This window comes from Taurulus bubalis (genome assembly GCF_910589615.1).
Source record: "Taurulus bubalis genome assembly, chromosome: 8".
NCBI lineage: Eukaryota > Metazoa > Chordata > Actinopteri > Perciformes > Cottidae > Taurulus > Taurulus bubalis.
Genome location: NC_136596.1, coordinates 19890063 through 19912126, shown reverse-complemented (window position 1 = coordinate 19912126; position 22064 = coordinate 19890063). Strand labels below are relative to the sequence as shown.

Sequence of the window (22064 nt, the reverse complement as noted above, 5' to 3'; positions counted from 1 at the left end):
TATAATGTAGATTACCCAACTGTATGGAAGGTGTATTACTAAATCAGTGGAGTGCCCGCTTCTGCCATTTTTCAGCAGCGTAAGCCACACACAATTTTATAATTGAATAACAAATTACAGAAAACACGCTCTGGTTTCAGGTTTAAATGAAAAATAAAACAAAAGCAACTTTTCTTTGTCATATTTGTTATCAAATTGAATACGTTTTAGTTTTGGACTTAGTCGGACAAAACAAGCAATATGAATATGCGGCCTCGGGCTCTTAGACATGGTGGTCATATGTCACTATAGTCTGATAAATTACGGAAAGAAAATATTAATTGATTATTGGTAAAAGGATTTGATGACTCCTCCACTGTCTCGGGGTGGCAGCAGAAATCTCAGAAATGAGATCTTCAAACTACCTAAAAGGAAATTGGATTCATGGTTAGATCCCACTGTAAGTGAGGTAATATAGTATTGCAATTTGGGTGAACTGACCCTTCAAGATTTAAACGACATTTGTGAACATCAGTTAGCAAGACATTTCTAAAGCAGGGGGATTGCCTCGTGATTGCCTGGAGATTTTCCATGTTGCTACTCATCATACATTCTCAAAAGTAAAGTAGTCCAAGCTTTGAGATGATGGTACGTAAAAGTCTGACGAGAAGCCTGGATGAGCTGGTAAATGATTCAATGGACCGAAGCCCTCCAAGAGACTTCAGCAACACAGTGAGACGACCTCCTCCGCCTGCCTGGCCCAAGGCACCAGGATGTCCATTCTCACTCCTCTGGCCTCGGAGTGCCGTCCCGTCACTGCCACAAACCATCTGTGTGGCAAATGTGTGCATTACTTTCACACTCACACTCACACACACACACACACACACACACCTTTCAGAGCGCTCGGCATCTCACCAACACGTCATTCAGCTCCTCTGTCACGTCATCCTCCGTATATATACACAATAAATTCCAGCTATGCGGCACACGCACGCACGCACGCACACACACACACACACACACACCACACACACATGCACACACACACACACACACACACACACACACACACACAAAGTACATGGGACATTCGGTGTAGCTCCTGTGCTCTTCTTCAGCAGTGCGCCCGTGTCGGCGGCCGGCTGTGCGTCCTGTCCCCGGGCTCTGAGGCTCAGTTGGAGCTGGCTGTGATGGGTTTCTCCAGGTCCAGGTCCAGGTCCAGGGGAGCCGGGCTGAGCTCGAGGCTGCCGTAGCAGGTCTTACAGACGCGGCTGGGCTCAAAAAGCTGCTGGCTTGGCACTGGGATCTTCTGGTCGCAACAGCTGGCACAGAACACGTTACCGCAATTCCTGCAGAGAAGCACAGACAGGTCACTGCTGGACCCCCAGACAGCCTCTTTACACCTACAGTTACCATGCGTCTCCTTTGCATACGGTCCTCTATAGTTGTACCAGGCCCTGCTCTTCATACATGAAAAACTGAGTTAGCCTGATTTGATTGTCAAACAAGTGATACATGTGAGTGCGAGTCTTGATTTTTTGATGAATATAAAGCTGGCTTCAGGTTTATCTCGAGCTATTGTCAGCTCAAACCTGCAAAAGTAGCATTGATAGTCGGCTGGATGAGCATTTCTTCAACACTTTTTCCACAATTACTAATCCTTCCTTTGAGGAACCAGACAAAAATGTTGTTATTTATAACATCTTTGATAGGCACCGTTGTTTTTAACAAATGTTTAACAGGCATAAAAAAGTAAATGCGGTGAGGACAATTTTCAGCTGCGGATTTCTATATCTTGGGAGCACTTGTGAGTATTTACGTCAGCAAGATGGTGGTCAGTATATGAGATTGACTCAAAATAAACTACAAAGTGTCAAATGTTACCCAGTGTAGTTTTAGGACAATGGAATAGGACATACTTATGATATACTGGAAATGAATGAATCCAAGAACAAAGTTATCATTTTAGCGAGCTAACATCAGGCTAGCCTGGATTATTTAAGCTACACTTAAAGAACAGGATGTAAAAATGTGTCTCCTCCTGTAAACAAACGAATTTACAAAACATGATTTTTGTTGTTGTTCCGTCTGATCACAATGCGATCACCTTGGACGCATGATAAAACAGGTGGAAGGAAGATGTGAGAGGTTCCCAGCAAACCGCCACTCATGCCGGGTTAGCAGAGGTGCTCTAACACTCAGTGGAGCTAACTTGATTATTCAGCCCATTAAAAAAAAAATAAAGCACGTTACCATCACTAGACAGGAAGGCAGGTCACACTGGAGGTTTCAGATACCCATGCTCAGATTAAGATGTAAGGCCATGCTCACACACTGACACACACAGCCCCTTCTATCTGCCTGTACTCACCCTAAGCAACAATTACAATTAAAGAAAAAATAATCTAATTCACTCTCGAGTCTCCCGCCTTTAACACCACTAGGTGGACTGAGTGGTCTCCAGTACCATGCTGTGCTGCTGGAAGGTGAGATGTAGACGGCTGGTTTCGGGGCAGCATGCTGCCATGTTGTGTGTTGAGGGTGGTGGTGGGGAGGGGGGGGCAGGGTGCTATGGCAGGAGTGTTGAGGTTGAGGAAGTCCACAGTTTTTTTCTTTTCTTTTTAGATTACAATGTTTCAGGTAACAATTAGCCCTTAACCAATCACAGCCCTCCCTCCCACTGACAGCACCTTGCTCACACACAGCCAATATATAAATAAATAGCTGAATGTAAACATTGGCTCAGCAGGACGCACACTCAAATCAATACATCTCAGACATAGAGCGATTTCCCTGAAAGGTTTCTAACAACTAGAACGGAATGAAGGGAAACCAGATGCAACAGGGAAGGAGGGGAGGGATTAGGAAGGTGCAGCGATGCCGGGGTTAAGAGGGTGGGGGTGGGGGTGGAGGGGACATGGGAGCCGGATCTCACCAGACCTCCTGGACAGGCTCCCTGCCACTGTAGAGAGGGGCAGACAATGGATAAGAACTGCCTGAGCAGTGGAGAACACTTCACACACTTCACACACTTCCTGCTGAAGATGTGTGTGACAGTAAGTATTTAATTTAAAATCTAGAAAATCTAAGATCGCTACAATAGTGAAATGGCTGCATTGCTACACTGTTCTGTGTTTTTTTCCCAGACTTCTGTGTTTTGAATCCAATAAAATTCAATATATTCCATATTATTTAATGCAGCTTTGTCTGCAGTCCAGACCACACAGGATGAGCAACTAGACATCCAAATTAATCCTACTCAAATGTCTGTCAATCAGTGATTACATTGATTAGAGGTGACCCTCGAGTAGACGACTATTCGTTCTAAGGAGTCTATGTCGACACCATCATGATGTCAGCTGGGTTATCTCAGCTTAGCCTTAAGTCAATGGATAATAGAAACCGCAATTCAAACCGCAGGTGTGGAGTTTGAAAGCTATGGGTTACAAGGCAGGGATGATGTAATACACATAATCAAGTTGCATTATGGGGAATGTCAGTGTTTTTGGACCCATACTCAGGCCTCTGCTACCTCTGGACCATTTTTTTAAGTTTGTCTCTCACATCTTTGTGGAAATGCAATACTAAATCACTAGTGTGGACCTTTAATGAGAGCAGACAGGACACACTACTAAAATGCGTCTTGCCGGATATTTAAAACATATTACACATTTGATTGTCTTAACCATATTTGCTGTAATGAGTAATTATTAGAGAGCAGGCTGGACAATAAACTGAAATATTTTATACGAGCAGCAGATTCATAACAATTTGCAACAAATTAGTCGAGGATCTGATTTTGAGCTCTGGCTCTGTGGAGAGGAAGTAAAATCCCAACAGAGAAGTTCACTGATGATGAATTTAAGACTTATTAAGATACAGAGTGTGAACTAAAAGCTGCCTCAGTCTAACTAGACTAGTCTGGATGTATCTGAATACAAAAACTCTGAACAGAAGAGGGGCGAGCTTAAACAGAGGAAACATCTCTTTAAGCCTCAAAAGGACAGACAGGAGAGGTCGATGACAGGGATAGTGACTGAAGGTTTGAGTTTCTGCAGCTTGATAACCCTCAGTACATACCTGCAGTGATGCTTCCGGGTGGCGAGCCAGAACCTGCTCTCACAGCCGTAACACTGGGCTGCCAAATGGTCTGGGTACCAGCGAGTCACCTGTAATGTACAGACAACTGCCATTTCTAAGAGATCTGAAGTCCATACATGCAAGCTTCAAACAAGAGTTTGGTTCTTCCCTCCCTAAAGAGACCTTTGCCTGGCTGCTCACCTCAGTGTCCTGCTTGTCCACCTGCTCCCAGCTGGCCTCGGAGAAAAGCTCCGTGCTGCAGCGCGACAAGCAGTTGGGGTCCAGGTTGTACTCAGAGTCTGTCATTGAGGTCTGCATGGAGGGAGACACAGACAATCAGAAGCAGTGTGAAGGAGTTCATCATGCTCAAGCTACAATTTAAATGTAACCGTCCAGGAGGTAAACAGATCAGCTGGTTGGTCAGTTTCATGGTCAGTCCGTCAGCATCTTACCACTTCGTCTCCCATGTCTCCGTTGACCTTGTGGGAGCCGGCGTGCTGCTGTTTCTCCAGGCGGCTCCACAGTTCCTGCACCTGCTTCTTCAGAGTCTCCACCTCCATCTGGTGTCCCACCTCAATCTGCCTCAGCCTCTGCTGGATGACGTCCGTGTGCAGGGTCAGCCCGTCGTCATCAAGATGGCTGCGGGACGGCTGCTCTGGGCTGATGGCGGCCCGGCCCAGCAGGGCGTGGCACCAGCGGTGCTGGGAGCAGCTTCCACGTGGATGGAGGATCATGGAGTTGCAGCTTGCTAGGGACACCTGTCGACTCAGAGGAACCCTCTCTCCGTTCCCTTTGACCCAGTGATGTCCTCCGCAGGGCTCCACGTAGGAGCTGTCGCCGTTACAAAACCCATCCCTGCTGAGGTCAGCACTCACACACTGAAAGGCACTGACAGAGGGTCGCTTGCTGCCTCCGTTTAAAGTTCTGATAAAGCCATGCTCGCCTGCCTCCAGGCCTTTCTCCTTCCTGGAGCAGGGCGGTTGGTTCCTGCAATCACTGCAGGGCTGACGAGTCGGACAAACAGGTGGCTGTGCTGGTAGCTCCATCTTGCTGCAGGCCTCTTCAGTTATAGTCTCTGTGGAGCTTTCCATCAGGGAGGCCCTCTTATCGACCTGCTTCACTGGCTCCGTGACACCGTGGTCAGATTCAGAGTCAAGGCAGGTCTCCTCATCCACATCCTCTTCAGGCGATCTGTCCACAAAGCCGTTGGTTATAGTTCTGTGGGCTGCAGGCTGCTCTGGCTCATCTAAGCCGGACTCAATGGGTCCATGTGCAAGCGCCTCTTGTACAGAAGAGTTCTCTACATCCTGCTTCTCCAGGTTCTCTGGGGCCTGAGTCACCTCAGCTGCCTGTTGATCCAGCTCCTCTGCCATCTGTGTGGGCAGAAGGGGGGACACATCATTCTCCTCAGCTTCCATTACGCCATTTACTGGATGGTGACCATTAGCAAGTGCTTCTCTCTGCATCTCAGTCCCGTTGACCTCAGCACACTGATCATCCACTTCAACTTTTGCTACTTCCTCTGACTCTGTGTCGACGGTGTCAGCGACATGTGTGACTGCAGCACTTCCCTCTCTCTGAACCTCTGCGCCCGCCTCCTCCTTAGTGGCTTCCTGAAGGATGTTCTCTATTTGGCCCTCCGCCACGCCCACCGACACAGAGAGCTCCGCCTCCTTTGCTTCCTCTCCTGTTGCAGCTGTGCACACAGAGGCTTCCTGTCCGACCACAGCGTGCGATCCCCGGGGCTGCGGGCTGTCCTCCAGTTCAGAGTCCACTCCGTCTGGGTAAGGCCCCACTCCGTTAGGCCACACCTCCTGATCCGGGTTTCCCCCTCCCTCGGGTCCCACTGCCATGTTGAGCTCCAGAGAACGCCGGTGGTCTTGCCACTTCTCATTGAGGCTCGGGTCACTGGAGCGGCGGTTAGGAGCCAGAGAGCTTCCCAGCTCACATGCACTGGGCAAGTTGTCGAAGGAGCGAGTCTTCGGACGTCTGAAGGGCGAACAAAAGAAGAATTATGCTCAGGAAACAGCATTTCCTTACATAATAATGTGTTTAGGACCCTATGATGAATCTAAAGCTGTACACACAATCATTACAATGTTTAGTTAACAAATAAATCACGTCAGTCTCATCAAAACAAGAAAAATGCAGCAAACATAATGAAGGAGAAGCATTCAGACATAGTTTCTAACTTAGAGCTAGCCCTCATAAATGGTGCCATCATTGAAATGAAACCACTTCCTGCAGCTTTTCCCTGATGGTATGACTGTCATGAGACGCAAGATAAGCGCAGCATAAAAGTGTATCTGTGACTGGGAGGGCCAGAGCAGACCAAAGTATCTAAGCAGTGGAGTTGAAAAGCCCGGCCTGCCTGGCTTTGGGAGTCCTCGACTCGACCTGTGTTTATCTTACATGAGGGAGGATGAGAGGGGGGGTCGGGTGCCAGCGTGCCAGGCTCACCTGCCCAGGGGAGCATCCTCAGGGTTGCCACCAGGCACCGGGTAGGGGGCGCATGAGTCATCCGAGGGGGTTGTGGGGGAGGAGCTGGGCAGGTAGACCGCCGTCCACAGCATCAGGTTGCGTACGTGACACACTGGGTGGAGAACCTGCAATAACAGCTGCAAACTTAACTTGGTGTAATCAGAAGGAAGAAGGCAAATAATAGCAGCAAAATAATCTGGAAACAAATAATTCAAGAACACCTACAAATATAAACAAAACACTTTATATAGACATTTATCAAGAATTATTAATTGTTTTCCCCTCATGGTAAGTGGAGAATATATGAAACCCACACTCATACAAACACAGTGCAAACACAAAAACAACAGTAACCACAAAAATGTAAATCTCACAGACAGAAACAATTAGCGAGAAATCCAAAAAGTTCATTATGAAATGCAAAGCTCTTGGGCTCACAATGCATTACAAGACCTTGCTGTCTGAACCTGTAGGATTAGGAAAGGTAGGCCTCCAGAGGCTTGACTCTTTGTTTTTGTTTGATAAATTCACCTGATACGTTTCCATAAACATTATTAACTTGATTTCATCCTTTGTCTTCAATCCAGAACTAGCAGTATCCATTTCCTTAAGAACTTAAGGCTCAACACTGAGACAGTGATAGACAGAAGACGTACTGTCTCGGAGTGTGTGGAGTACAGCATGTTCCTCAGTGTGCGGTTTGCCGGCCTCAGCAGCGACCAGACGGAGCAGGTCCGCTCCTGAACGTGGCGGTCCTCCCTCTCCTTGCCGCTGTTACACAGGAAGGTGCCGAACAGACAGGAGTAGGTGTGCTGCACCAGTTTCACCTGCATACACACACAAACCGACATGTAGAGGTTTGTATACACACTTCAGGTATGATAATAAGAGCAGAGATGACAGGAGGTCACACTAACTGCATCAGTCGCTCAGAAAGTGACATGAAAACACTTAAATCAGAGGCTTCCACTTCTCAGACTCAGAATCACTCAGACTTTTTACGCACCAGGAAGGCCTCATTAAACTCAAAGGAGCATGGGAACTGCCTTTGCAGCTGGTGAACACAGTCCAGCCACTGCAGGAAGACAGGGCAGCGCTCGTTCAGGTCCTCAGAGTTTTCTCCATGGCCGCAGCGGTCAGCAAACTTGTGGCCGAAGTCGAGCCAATCAGTCTCCACCAAAACCTGGAAGCCCTGCACAAAGACGTCACAAGATCTTTGACTCAATGAAACGATAGCGTGACACTTTTAGACCAATCGCACTGACAGTTGTCTTTTTCACATAAAAACAACAAATGCTCATAAAAGTGAACACAACTTTTTTTTTCTGTAGCAATTATATCCTAGATGCATTATAAATATCACATTCATTACATATCAAATGCTAATGGTAGGAGGGTCAGTGATGGAACTGAAAGAAGACAAGTCTTATGTACCTCAATAGTGCGGTAGTAAGGGTCCAGCAGCACCTTGGACAAAGCAACGATCTGAGGTGTGCGGTCCCAGCCGTCAGAGCAGTGCACCAGAACGGGCCTGTGGTCTCTGTCCACAGCGTTGACCACTAGCAGCGCCGCCTTCAGCAGCAGGGACAGGTGCTGCAGCCACTTGGTGCTCTCCAGAGCAGAAAGCCAGCTGCAGGCACACAGAAAAAAAGCACATCAGAGGACCTCATATGCCTCAGCCACTAAGTGACAGCACACATGATTTATAAGAACATAGCATGGACAAGTTCCACATACCACAGCATGTATAGCTTCATCTAGTTAGCAACAATGTCTCTGACTTTGTATAGCTAAGAGCACAACCATGATGTAACTGTGTTAGGTAATTATACTATCTTAATATTTTTCATCTGAGGGAAAAAAAAAGCGTTAACTGATAAGTCAAATGATCCTATATAGTCCTGATGTAAGCCTATATTAACATAATGCATACCTATGGATTTATTGTTTGCAAACTTGCAATAACTTCTTTTGGCCACTTGAGGGAAGCAGAAACAAGCTGTGAACAAACAACATATCCCCACCTTTTTTACGTTATATGTCACACGTGTAAGCAAGCAAACATTAATATAATATATTGGACTCTTCTGATAAGTGCTCAACTATGTTCACCAGATAGCTGCTGACTTTGCCTGCCGTTCGGTGCTGAGCAGATGGCGATTATGGCCACTTCAAGCAACAATTTCAAGGAAAATAGCTCTGATAAAGCCACAGTACTCTACCTGTTCAGCACCAAACGACAGACGATAATATTCCTAAATATTACATGACCAGTGGGCAACATGCATACATCTTGATCTACTTCAATTATGAGTAAATGTTTCACTTGACTTATCGTATCCGAGTTATTATCCTAACCATTATGTGTGGTTTGTATCATCTATAAACACAGAGCATGTGTGAGCGATTTTTTTTAATTCTCGAAGTTAGTTCCATAATGCTTTGTAAACTAGCCAGGGGCTGGTGGCCAGGCCTCGACACATGGGGCTTGGCTGGACACAGGAGGGTAAAATGGAGCGACCCGGCTCAGTATAATCCGGTTGTAATGGATGGAGGGATGACAACAATTATGAAAAATGTGTGCAACCAATATTTTTGGCATAAACATCATTAAGTGTGCAAAAGACACTACAACTAATACTCAAATAAAGAAAGTACGAAAGTATATGTACTGTATGTTTGTCTGAAAAATGCTGGATTAGGATCCAGAGTTGGGAGGATTTTTGTCCTCTGATTGGATCTCCTAATCACTTTCAAAAACGTCCTCTTACGCCAGAGTGATTCAATTACATCGCTGTAGCATTGAGTCTGAGAGTGCAGGCAGGAAGAGATCCTTCACTTTGGGGTTGGGCCAGGCTCTCTAAATTAGGCACAGATGTATAGCCAAGGCCAGCTGTGATTACTAGTTACTGACAGTTACAGCAAAGTTTTAAGTTTAATAGTTTTAGCCAGCAGAGCTTTAAAGTTACAGCTATGGAAAATCAGAGGCACTCCTGGGGGCGTAAACAAACTTACTTGGCTGGATCAGGCATCTGAGTGCAGAGGAAACGTAGAGACTGGAAACTCTTGCGGATGGAGTGGATATTGGCCATGCCCATAAACACCACCTCACAGTTGGGATAGTACTCTGGAACAGGAAGAAAACAATGGTTTAAAAAAAGCTACTAAAACTAAAGCTGGCGGAGCTTTTAATTTTAGCACACAGAACAATCACATTTGCTGTGAACTCAGCTCCTGAATCCACAGCATCCATTGACCTAATTCTGCTTGTAACCAGGGACTGAGCCGAGAAGACCTACCTGGGCATTCACAGCCTCCACCTTTGGCCCTGTTAGCTACGGCAGCAGCATAGGACCTGGCGTCCAGGATCAATAACTTGTGGGGCTGGGTGGCCAAAGTCTCCACCTCTGAGCCGTTGGTCAAGGAGGATTCTGATAGACATCAAATACAGCAAAGATTATCTCTCAGTACAGGTTGTATGCATGTAGGACTTCATTATCACAATCAATAAGTCCAGAAGACATGAATAAGTTTCATCCAGGGACATCCATCAGAATCTTTTTGACAGTGACTGAGAACTGTGAGTCTGCTGCTTCAGACAAGCCCGAACAGGCCGCATTGCGCAACGGCGCCTGCTGTTCATGCAGATAGCGAGATATTGTGGTAACATCCTGCTGTGGGTGTGCTGGTAGATGTGTCGTAAGCTGGAAGTGTGTGTACACCGTATGACAGTCAGTGAGAGGGTGAGTAAGGCTGACTGAGTGTGAGCTCCTACCAAAGTCGGTGTCATGCAGGTCAGTGCCGTTGGTGTAGCCGCCGTTGGAAAGGTGTTTGCGGGAGCTAGCGTCCACGGCACAGGCCTTGGCGATGGACTGGACCAGGTGCTCGTCATCGGCGTTCCTCCAGCCCCACCAGCTGACCTCCGGCTGACCGCAGCGGGCGATCACAGCTCCTGTGGTCTGGTGCCTATGCGGGGTGGGGATAGTTAGCCAAAACACAAGAGAAATTGAGAGAAGACTACGGTGGTTTATTTAATCTAATCTTATTTACAGGAAGAAAATACTATTTGCTGCTACAGTATCCCAGATGTGGGTTATGACATAATTAACCATTTTTCCATTATTATTAATGTATCTTGCACAACTACCTATTTTTTTATATATATATACTTTTCTTAATTCCTTTTAAGCAAGACAAAAAGTTTGTCAAACTTTGTCTCATGTTTATTTCAGGTGCTGTGACGCACAAAACAGGCATACAAAGTATCCATTTCTGGTTTGAGTAGTTTTCCAAAAACAAAAATCAAAAGGTTCTCGAGCCCTGTTTGTTAAATACAAAAGCCATAATTTTCAGTCGCCATGACGCAGTGTATTTCCTTGGTTCAGTCAGTGGTCTTGTGTTGACAAACTCTGAATGGAGCCAAATTGACCACTGTCGCCTGGAGGGAATTATCCATGAGGAATTAACTGTATGATGTGGTTTTCCAAACAAAAGTAAACTCTGTACACAGTGACACTGATATCGATTCGAGCCATAAAGATACTATCTGAAGATGGTTTAATTTCTTTCACAAACTAAATCCAAAGTGCCAATCAGCTCAAAGAAAGAAGGCCTTTTATTGCTGCGTGGCAGTTAACGAGTTTGACCTTCTACCTTGATCCAAACACACCGACCTATAAACCACAGCAGGAAACCTCTTCCAGGAGCGGAACGCTGCCACATTTTCCAGCTCCTTGTCAGTGATCCAGGCTGGCACCAAGAGCTGCTGAGGATAGCTGGGGCAGAGCCTGGCAGAGCAGAGGGACAGGGAGAGCAATGATTTAACAGAGAGAAAGTAGGACCGCCAAAGGGTTGTGATGCTCAACAAAAGGTTCCGTCTACAGACACCTAATCCTGGGCTGGGCTCTTATCAGCCCAGGGTGTAGCCCCAGTGGACTACAAGAACACAAACACCCACTGTCTAACACACACAAACTGACTTGTGCTGTTTGCCAATGAAAGCAAAGAACGGATTCATGTTCTCGCTGAGAGTGATGGGAAATCAACACAGCAGCAGGTATCCTGAATGAGAGCTACTATTACCTGAACTTGCTGTTGATGTCAGATATCCTCCAGGCGTTTTGTGTGTCAAAGCCCATCCTCTCAACCTCATTCTTGAACCAGGAAGTCACGTGTTCGCCTACAGAGGGCAGAGATGCCTGATAAGACCAGAGGGGAGCAGAGGTTCTACTGCGGTCATGCGAGGACATGCGAGAGCGAGTGGGGTACCTGGTCTGCACAGCTCGCCGTGCTGCTCCTTCTCGCCAGCGTACACCTCCATGCACCAGGCGTGAAAGGCGAAGGAGAAGAGGTCCTCCAGGCGAGAGGGAGGGCGCACTACTGCATTCAGGCGTTTCAACCATTCCTGACACTGCTCAAAGGTGGAGAACTGACACCTGTGGATCATACGCAAAAGCCAACATTACGCCTCGACCAAGCTACAAAATTGTATCAAAGCGCAAGGCTGCCACTCTAGAAAGAAACATTGAGTTAAATGTTTGTGGAAAGCACACATATTCCTCAATCAAAGAGTAAATCACTACCTCTCTCTCGGTTAGTGAGTAGTATTGTACTATTTGTAGAATTACATTCCAGGTGTGGCTGCATAGCATTGTTTCCAACTTGTGTGATCCAAACGTTTCTTGTAACTCCAGAGCATTGTAAAGTCCCAAATTAAAAATGTATTGAAAAGAGGTAATTCACATTAACTAAATATTCTGCTTCTATCCATACCTGTTGGCGTTTACTGTCAAAAACAACATTTTCACTGTAAGCAAAGGCAGGCACGCACTGGCAAGCTGTATTTCCATGTTAGAAGGTTGATTTAATAAATTAAAAAAAAGACCAACTCCGAATTTAAATCCGATGGATCGCTTTATCCAAATTGAGGATTTCGTTCGAGTTGTTTAAGGATGATGATGTCATTTGACGGCAGACATTTAAAGCTTCGTTTGAAAACCTGAATAGAAGCTCAGACAGAAAAAATGCCATTGGGTTCAGCGCTAGTTGTTTTATTCGCCCACATTGTACCAGCTTTATTTTCTGGGTGTTTGTCAAAAAGGAAAAGAAGTCCACATTGGAACACTGCTGTGCTTAGTTTTGACAGAAAGGGACTTGGCCAAAGCGTTGAAGGGTGAAGGACGCCTACGATATAAACCTGTGCAGCTGACGGCTCTTTGCTACTGACAGCTTTAGTCATTCCGTCAGCGCTCAGTAGAAACAAACCTCCTTCCGTTTCTTGGTGACGCTGTTCTGTTGGTTTCGGGTCATTCTGGGCCCATCTTGGTCAAACATACAGTTTATGGCTGCAGGATTCCTCTGTTACCCTTGTAGTGTGTGCCATGTTTAAGTGGTAACCATAGCAACCTACGCCTCATGGCTTCGTTCTTTCAGCTAATTGTAACGCCTATACCATCCTGCGGCTGGACTTCTGTGAGAAATGTCAGAATTAATGCAGGTCATTTTTTGTTATTTTCTGTAACTTAAAAAATAAAAATAAACGTTAATCTAAATCAAGTTTCCTGTCCCTTTAACGAAGAGGTAATAGGAATGACTTCACGCTGCAGGAGGGGGTCCTACCTGACGACTTTACAGTCCTTACAGGTGACATGGAGCTGGAACATATCCCGGCACTCCACGTGCTCTACGAGCTGAAGAGGAACCTGTGGAGAGAAAGAGTGGGAACATCACCTCTGCACCCAGTCACACTTTGATGGCAATGCTAAATAGCATGGCGAATCCATCGAGAATGTACCCAAACGCATGCAGTCAGTACAAGTAGTGTGGTGGAATGCAACCTACAATCCATTTGCTAAATTAGTGGTGGTCTACAGCAAAACTCCTTCACGCAAATAATCAGCCACATGTGCTGCAATTTCACGTTTTAATTCAAATATTTTATTGTACGACATGCTGAAAGTCCCACAGATTACTTGTTCAGGTGCATTTCCATTCATTTTTCCCATCACATCTCCCTGAGCTCTGTTATTATACATTATCCTCCTAACTTTGAGTGTAGGAGCACAAAAACACTCGGTACAAGATCCAGAAGAGCCTGCATCTGTATTTCCCGTTTGGCCCAGAGCTACAGTCTTATCTTTAATAGGCAAATATTATCCAAAGCACACAACTGTCATGTGCTTTTGACTTAAGAGCCTACTTTGAATACCGGAGGGAAATACCTATGCTGCTTTTCACTAAGTTCTGTTAATTAGCTGAGCGCAGCAGCGTTCAGCAGCGCAGCGGGGGTTCATGAAAAGGTGTGGCTCAAGCTGCTGTTCACACAGTCCATGCACGATCGGCAGCCAGTCAATTAGCAGGTCAATCTCTCGGCTTGGCAACTTGAACGCTTGTGTGGATACATTTTGCCCACGTATATTTTTGCACCTAGTGTTAAACAGGATGAACGAACAGGATTCTACTCTTCGAGGCAGCAGCTGGTTTACAGATAGGCACACACGTATTATACACAAACAAGTCAACCACTCCACGTCGTGCAGCTCTTTTGAGTACTTACTGACACCTCACAACAACAACTCTATCCAAAACAAAACAGAGAGAAGTACAATGTAAGTGATGCACGTCGATTTGCAACCATCTTCGGTCTGTGAGAGGCTGCAATAGCAGCACTTCCGAATGTTTGAGCATCCTGCTGCCACGACTTAATTCCTGCCCTCTAATATACATCCCTAAACTGGCCATCATCAAAATTCCTAGGCTGCTTGTTAACGGTCTCTCGCTCTCTTGCAGCAACTCCCACCCCATATGTGTGAGCTCCGACAGCTCTGCCATGTGATGCAGATGCCTCGCCAACCCATCCAAATGTGTGTGAAGAGAGCGCTGGCTCTGCTCGTGTGGGCACAGGGAGGCTGTGGGTGAGCCAAGACCCGGGGGCTCATTAAGGTCCAATTAACCTCTGCAAAATGTGACGGGCAGCCAGAAGACAACAGGAAACAGATGCAACCTTCAGAACCATTGAATACATCTTATACATGTGAAGGTTTGACAAACTTAACAATTATGCGTCATCATTTTGAGGCACTGACCACATTTGGGATTTGGTACTTGTTCCTGTTCTCAAACTATATAAAGTAACTTGGAAGAAATACCCTGAAAATAAGGAATGACGTGAAATACTGGACCGTTTACCTCGTCCGAATCAGGGTCAAATTTGTTTAGTTTGTGTTCTATTTAGTCTGGTTCGGCTTCACATCGTACAAATTAAAGCTGACCAAAAAAAAATAAAAAATACCAGGGTCAAAGTTTCTTTCTGATCTACTATACAAACTCCTTCTGCTCCAGTTTATCTCGAATGCCTCTATAAACAGCACTATTTTTGAGGACTTTATTTAGCACATTCTGGATGTTCTCTTTGGTCCAGAAGTATGGCAAAACATCAGAATATGTCGTTTCTACCCGTGTCAATCTCAACAAACACCTGCGCAGCCAAGCCTCGATGTGACTTTTTGGTTCACTTCCTGTAATTGGGTCAGATTATGTTCTTACTGCAGACTGAATATTGGTTTGTGAAAGTGCCCTAAAACTGTCAAAAGGTGTATTTAAATCCAGATCTGATCTAAGAATAGTTTTCAAATCTGACCAAACACTAATGACAAATGTTTTGATACTTTACTGCTGAAGACACATTTCAGTCAGTGCCAACAAGAGATTGAGGTGTGATATACATTACTTTTACATTATAGTTATACTTTTCTCAGCCCCATAAGTTCTTACTGAAGACACAAATCCTAAAAAACTGCTCATAAATATATACTTTAAAATGTCACCTAGTGCACGTTCTCATTGTTTGGAAAAACACGGCCAATACTTGTTGAGAGGATCTTTTCATTGTTGGTTTTGGTCTTTTTGTTGACAATAAGAAAACCATTTGATTATCACGAGACTTATCTCTTATGGGTGTAAGAAATAAGTTTCCCTTATGTTTAGATGATATGTTTTGATGGAAGGAAGTGAAACAGCCAAAAGCTGAGGCAGAGCAGCTCGGTGATCTGAACATAACGTGTTTTTCCGAGTTAGATTTCTTGGTCAAATTAAGGCAAATACTTAAAATAGGATGTAAATCGATTCTGAGAGATAGTACACTTAAACAGCATTGTTTGTTTTGCTTTCCTAGTACCACAATCCCATGCAACCCTTCAGTCCACAATATAGAACATACAGTATGACCGTATATCTATTCATAAGTACGTTATTATGCTTGTATGTGCTGTGCCACTAGCTTGAAATAAGTCTTAGTTTTCTCAATCTAGTCGTAGGAGTATAAGAAGCTGCTTGAAATGTACAAAATAACTTGTTTAGTGAACATCTTTGCAGTGGGACGTTTTCTTAGAAAGTGACCAGCCTCTCTTTTTTTAACATGGTGAAAAGAGACAGAGACACAGAGAGAGAGAGAGAGAGAGAGAGAGAGAGAGAGAGAGAGAGAGAGAGAGAGAGAGAGAGAGAGAGAGACTGTTATCCCCTGTGGAACCACTGCAACCAAGGCAACGGCAAAGTGAGAGAGAAAGCGGAGCGGGCGGGCGGGTGTAAAAACAGAGGTGATGAAGAGTCACGCGGCATGTGCTGCCAGTGCAGATCAGCTTTGAATGGCCTGGTCACCAGGTCGCCGTCACAATGGCCCTGACTCCGTGCATTCACAAAGCATTAACACACTTTCACCCGGTGGTCCTCGAGTCGAGACAAAGGATTTCATTCTTCGGTCACTTTGAGCTGCGCGAGAGACATTCGCAAATCAGATCTGACCTTAAAGCTCATCGCTCGCTTTCCAGAGTTAACTTACGTTGACAACGGACTCTTTGAACTTGATGTGTAGGCGGTAGGTGGACATTGCGATGATGGCATCCTCTGCTCTCCCCACATACTCTGTGAACTCCCCATGCAGCTCAGGAAAGGGCACCTAGCAACAGCAGGAGATAAAACATGTCACACAAACTGCAGAGTCACACAGATCACCAGATCTGCATGCATGGAGAGCGGTTTATTTGATGGATCGTTTTACTAGATAAGCTCATCAGATATCAACCTATTTTCACTTCAGCCGCCGGGCAGTTATACATTTCCCTCTTGCAGGTAAAGCTATCGTTCTAAAGTATAGAACGCACCAGCGAGAACTTTTCCCATAACAAACTAGTAAACCTTTTATAGAACCCAACAACTAGGGCGCAAAACATTAGCGTACTGAACACAGATATTAAAATACGTTTATTTTTAGATTACAACGCTTCAGATATCACTTGACTTTTGGGACTTTGCTTCTGAGACGGGTTAAATTGAAAGTGAGCTTAAGTCACATGTTGTTACAGTGATTATGTAACCGATTACAGAGGAGAGACTCACCCACATACTGTTTAAACACATGACAGTCAGGTTAACTTTTTACAGCACAAGATAAGCGGCAGCTTATTCCCCACCTGCATGTTTTCTTCCTCCAAAACGGGGGACTTTTTGGGGAAGATCTGATTGGCCTGGATACATTCCAAGCTCTGCTGCCCCTTCTCCTCCTGCAGGGAAAAGGGTCAAATAACTCTTCACTGAACCAGTATCAACTTTAACAACTACAACCTTATTTCAGTCATATTTCTTTATTTAGTTTGAATATGGCTTTTAAAACATTTGTCCAGGGAAGGCTGGCAGAGTATTTTCTGGTTTATCACCTTGCTCCGTGGACAGCGACACGTGCATTCACAGCTTTGACAACTAAGCTGCACTGTAGGAACTGTTTGGGTAGTTAAAACTTAACTAAAAAGGGGGGAAGGAAGTGCTACTTCTCCACTTTGCCTCGATCTGCCCAGTTTGAGTGATTGAATGGATTTCACATTAATGTTAGAAATGGCGGAAGTGTCACAACCCTTATTGTAACGGAGAGTTGATTTAAAGCCAACTTGACTGTATCTATGGTGCTTTGAAGGGATGTCTTCTCCTTCCCACCCACACTGTAATGTGCAACCCAGGCTCATTTACTATAATCACCCCTTGTACAACGAGGCACGGAATAACAAACGCCAGAGTCGCTCTAAAACTAGAAATAGACATGGTCATTCATTTATGCAAGATCCTGAAAAGGAAGGGAGAGCCTAAATCAAATTTCTGGTTGGCAAAATCTAATTATGTGCATTTTTCATTTAAAGGCAGTTTTCATCAACAGGCTTTCATAGCAGCAGAATGTTTTCAGGTCAAAGTGGTCTTATGCAACATATTTCACAGAGGGTGCCTATCAGTGGGGAATGCCAGGCATGGATATACAAGCACAGTCATGGATTTTTCCTCAAAGGCAAACTGGTGGAAAGAAAATGGCCTTGTGCTGACAGACATCAACAAGAATCTATGTGTTCTGTTTAGTCCGGACCAGAGTTTAGTCCATCGTGCTAAGAAAGATTAAGGTGGCCGAAAGAGATGGCAGATAACTGACAGCGGCAGCATTTCTTGCGGGATGCTGACTCAGCATGAGCCGAGCCGATACACACAGTGGTCGTGGCTGGAGGAGCAGCCTGCTGAGGCCAGCCAGGGGGCAGCTGCCACACAGCGGCATGCCAAGAACACAAGGACTCAGACACTCATCGTTCAAGAGGCAACATACCTGATCCATAAGGTCATAACCTTTGGATCAGATGTGTTGCCTCTTGAACGAGCGATAGTGGGGGGCAGGGGAGCTTTTAGTGTTGTATCGTCGCATCATGACATATCACGACGATACAACACTAAAAGCTCCGCTGCTTAGACAGCAGCCTTGAAAGACCTTTGACACTGTTGCAGCTGATTTGACTGTCTGCATCCTGGTAACCAGAGCTGATTAAAAGTGAAAATCAATGGAGAGTTTCCGATTCTGTAGAATGCACCCGGGCCACAGGACACATAGCAGAGCGTCCAAAGCATGCATGAAGTGAAGGTACTTTACCATGGCCCCTGAGATGGAGAGTGGGTCACCCAACAAGGAACTTCTGCCTGGACCAGTCTGTACAGGAAGAACACAGAACGTTGAGAGGTAATTCAAGCAGCGAACATGTCAATTATATATGGGGCACAAAATGAAAGCCCCTCTTATATGTGGTTTGATCACAACTTAAACTTAAGATGCACATGTTAAAATGTATAATTTAATAAAATAATATAGAATGTCCCCAAAAAACATACACGTTCAACATCTAAAGAATGTAATTCAGTGTTGTTTATTCACCAAATGCCTTACCAGTTACCCCAAAAGAGCAAATGTTGAGTCTCATCAACCACCGTAGCTACTCTGGATGAAATTACTACGAGGAAAACGATAAACAAAAATAACACCCTTCTCTATACTAATTTGTAGAACATCTGTTGGTGTATTTAGACCTCATGCAGACAGATGTTAAAGGACCTCTCAAGAAAAACAATGCAGAGTGGCTGGATTTGAAAGGCTGGATGAAACTATTGTATTTGTGATATTGTTCGTAAGCATCAGGATGTGTAAATACTTTCTCAGGGAATGGCTCTAGGCAATGAACTGATTGGGCAGTCATGTTCAACACATTCAATAACAAATCAATTCACATGAAATGGCAACTACAAGGGAAGGCTTGGCTAGCAACGGCAGGATTTAGGCCTTCAGTGAAGCTTATATTCAGATGCATCAATTATAATAAAGAGGGACAAACATACTGGAGGCCACTTTTAAAAGGAACAGCAGATGGCTGGAAATGTCAAATAAAAATCGATTATGCAAGTTAACTTTTAGACTTACCACAGACAATCAGTAATGGACAATGAGTAGTCCTGATGATCCTGTTTGGAAAGTCTCACAAGTAAGACTTGGAAATCTGTGAAAATTAAGGCAAATGTGCAACTGAATCAGAAAGCGAATGGTTTTCCTTACAAACTCGAAAAACAGTAGACTTTTTCACCGACACATTCAAGCTACAGAAGCTCTTTTGATTCCCTTGCAAATATAGCTGCACTGGTGGTCAGAGTGGCTTGCATGTGCGCTCAGAGATACCACTTAAACTCAGTTGTGGAATGGAAAAAAGCCAATTGGATATTGAAGCACCAAATCTACAGTCTAGCCAATATACAGGCACGGTTTAGTCCCGCTAACTGGCTGTGTAATGTTTAACTTCAGAAATAAACAAGAACACATTCATGCATAATATACATTTTAAACCACATGCCACTAGGGTCAATACAAGCTCAAGGAAGGTAGATTTACCAGCTCAAAATAAGCACTATTTCTGCAGGTAAAGCCAAATGTTCTCGTTATCATGACAGAATGTACTTTAAGTGATATCACTCTTTTCAAAACAGGCAACCTGTGATGAGATCTCTCAGCATACAGGCCCACAAATAGTTGTAAAGGTCAGCTACTCTTACAGAAACTGAAATCTGATCTGAGAATGTCCGTGAATGAGCAACACAGCAGACAAAAGACAAAAAAAAACTGCAGCGCAAAAGTCAGACGAGGACGCTGTCTGGTCATCGAGTGGTGTGAAGTAGCCAGAGAGGAGGAGGGGTCATTACTTCACTGACTGAGGAGTCCAGCTTTTACTGCCGGTGCTACCTGATAAAGCATATCTGAAGCACGCACACACGGCTGTTTACCCCGCGGCTCAGTCTGGTCCCGAGTTCAGAGAGAGGGCTAAACCCCTGAGAGCCTTAACGCTCCTCCGGTCCCGTGACAGGCCGCCGTGCACCGGCTGCTGCAGAATCAAACTAATACATAGCCTCAATCTCCCAACCACTGATGTGGGCAACTTTGGAGAAGAAATACAGACCGAGTCGATACATTGCATTGACTGACTGAAAAGTTGCATTGACTGAGCAAAGACGCGTCGACGGTCAGATAGCGGTCAGATAGGCACTCAAAAGGATTAGCGTGGACGTTTACTCACGACGTTACGTGCGTTGTGTCCGAAAAGAAAAGAAAACACTCAACACGTTTCTGGTAAATCGTTAACTATCGATTGCTGAAACGTTAACAAGTTAGCATTTGGTGAGAAAAATAAAAAGTGACGTGGGCAAACTATTCTAAATAGTCTTTAAGAGGGCGAGACGAGATAACTTTAACACAACGTCAACAACTAACGTGTAACGTGTAGTATAAGTCATTTATTAGCAGACAGTCAGTTCACTTAACAGACAAGTTAAACAACGAACATGTAAAAAGTAACTAGCTGAATAACGTCAACATCACTGCTGCTCTTCTTTCTTTTCGAGTAAGTTAATGTCCACGACAGCTTTAAGCTAGACTGTCTGCAGCTAACGAGCTACCATAAATAGTTAGCTATTATGCTAACTAGTTCAAATACTGCTCGCGACGTGGATGTTTGGATTGAAAGCAGACGACGCAAACATGTACTCGTAAACAGGGTGCTGTTGCGTGGCTCAGTACTTAGTGTTCCCCGGCAGAGACCCGCCAGTGAGCTGGCTAGCTAACATTAGCGGGTGAAGCTACTGTTTTTGTTGTTATGAGATGGAGGGCGGAACCCAAAACGGAGAGGCCTTCTGTCAAAACACACCGAGGAGCGACCACAGCCGGCGCACTCACCGAGGGGGAAAGGAGGGACGAGAAGCAAGGAGCCAGCGACTCATCCGAAAGCCCGTGCAATATTACTGAGCGGCGAATGAACCTCGATGGAAATAAGCGTTAGTCATATCCGAACCGAGGCCAGCTTCACTGCGTCCCTCTCCAGCACCGAGCCGTCGTCGCCATCGCCGCGAATTCTCCAGCCCAAGAACCACCGACGTGAGGGAGTGACGTCATCACGTCACAACGATCCTCTGGGCGGAGGGGCGGGGCTCCGACACACGCGCCACCATCATGTAAACACTGGGCGAATAACTGTGACGTATTGGACACGATTGAGACTGAAATCGGAGTGAGAGAGTGCTTTTGTAAATTCATCTAGTGACTGCTAATGAAGCAAACAATGTGGAGAAGACTAACTTCTCCAACTGGTCAAGGATGTATCAGGTTTTAGATTCATATATTATGTATACATGTATGGCGGTGAGGTTTTACAGCGTTTTAGTTTTTTTACAATTTATTTGTTTGCATTAATTTAATTGCATGTATCTGTAATATGGGTGATCGTTCCTCACTATAAAGAAATAACAACACAACACAGCAGGATCTTAAACAATTATGTATTGAATGATGGCTTACATATGCAAATTCAATTCAAAGAGGCTCGGCATACCTTTGTCCATTCTTTAACATTTACTAGCCTTACATGTCAGGGCATTAGACCGTTATTTAAGCCTGCAGGACACTTCTCTTTATTGACTCACAGCTGACTTTCAAATAAAACATTTTCGTTGTGACAAACCCTCAGTGTCAGAGTTGTAAATATTGTTTTGATATTAACAACTCTGAATACAATCATTCAAATGTTGCTAACCAATTGCCTCATTATTTAGTGACTAATGTCAATTACAAAATAACAACATCTAATGTGTAGGGCTTTTGTTACTGGGCTTTTGTTACTGGGTAACAAAACGCC

The 22064-nt window shown here is 44.8% G+C and overlaps 1 protein-coding gene across 1 annotated transcript; it reads right to left on the bottom strand.

Moving 5' to 3' along the window:
• Positions 1 to 161: 161 nt before the first annotated feature.
• Positions 162 to 21233, bottom strand: mtmr3 (myotubularin related protein 3). The gene is made up of 22 exons (XM_079222155.1): positions 21110 to 21233; positions 19313 to 19388; positions 18494 to 18550; positions 17010 to 17099; positions 16379 to 16495; positions 14099 to 14119; positions 13162 to 13244; positions 11812 to 11978; positions 11626 to 11722; positions 11217 to 11330; positions 10319 to 10509; positions 9843 to 9974; positions 9559 to 9670; positions 7978 to 8173; positions 7550 to 7735; positions 7200 to 7370; positions 6523 to 6668; positions 4515 to 6051; positions 4264 to 4374; positions 4063 to 4151; positions 2918 to 2944; positions 162 to 1331 (listed from the first exon to the last, which is right to left on the bottom strand). The coding sequence occupies exons 3-22, from the start codon at positions 18494 to 18496 to the stop codon at positions 1154 to 1156; spliced, it is 3768 nt and encodes a 1255-aa protein (XP_079078281.1). The 5' UTR covers positions 18497 to 18550; positions 19313 to 19388; positions 21110 to 21233; the 3' UTR covers positions 162 to 1153.
• Positions 21234 to 22064: the final 831 nt, after the last annotated feature.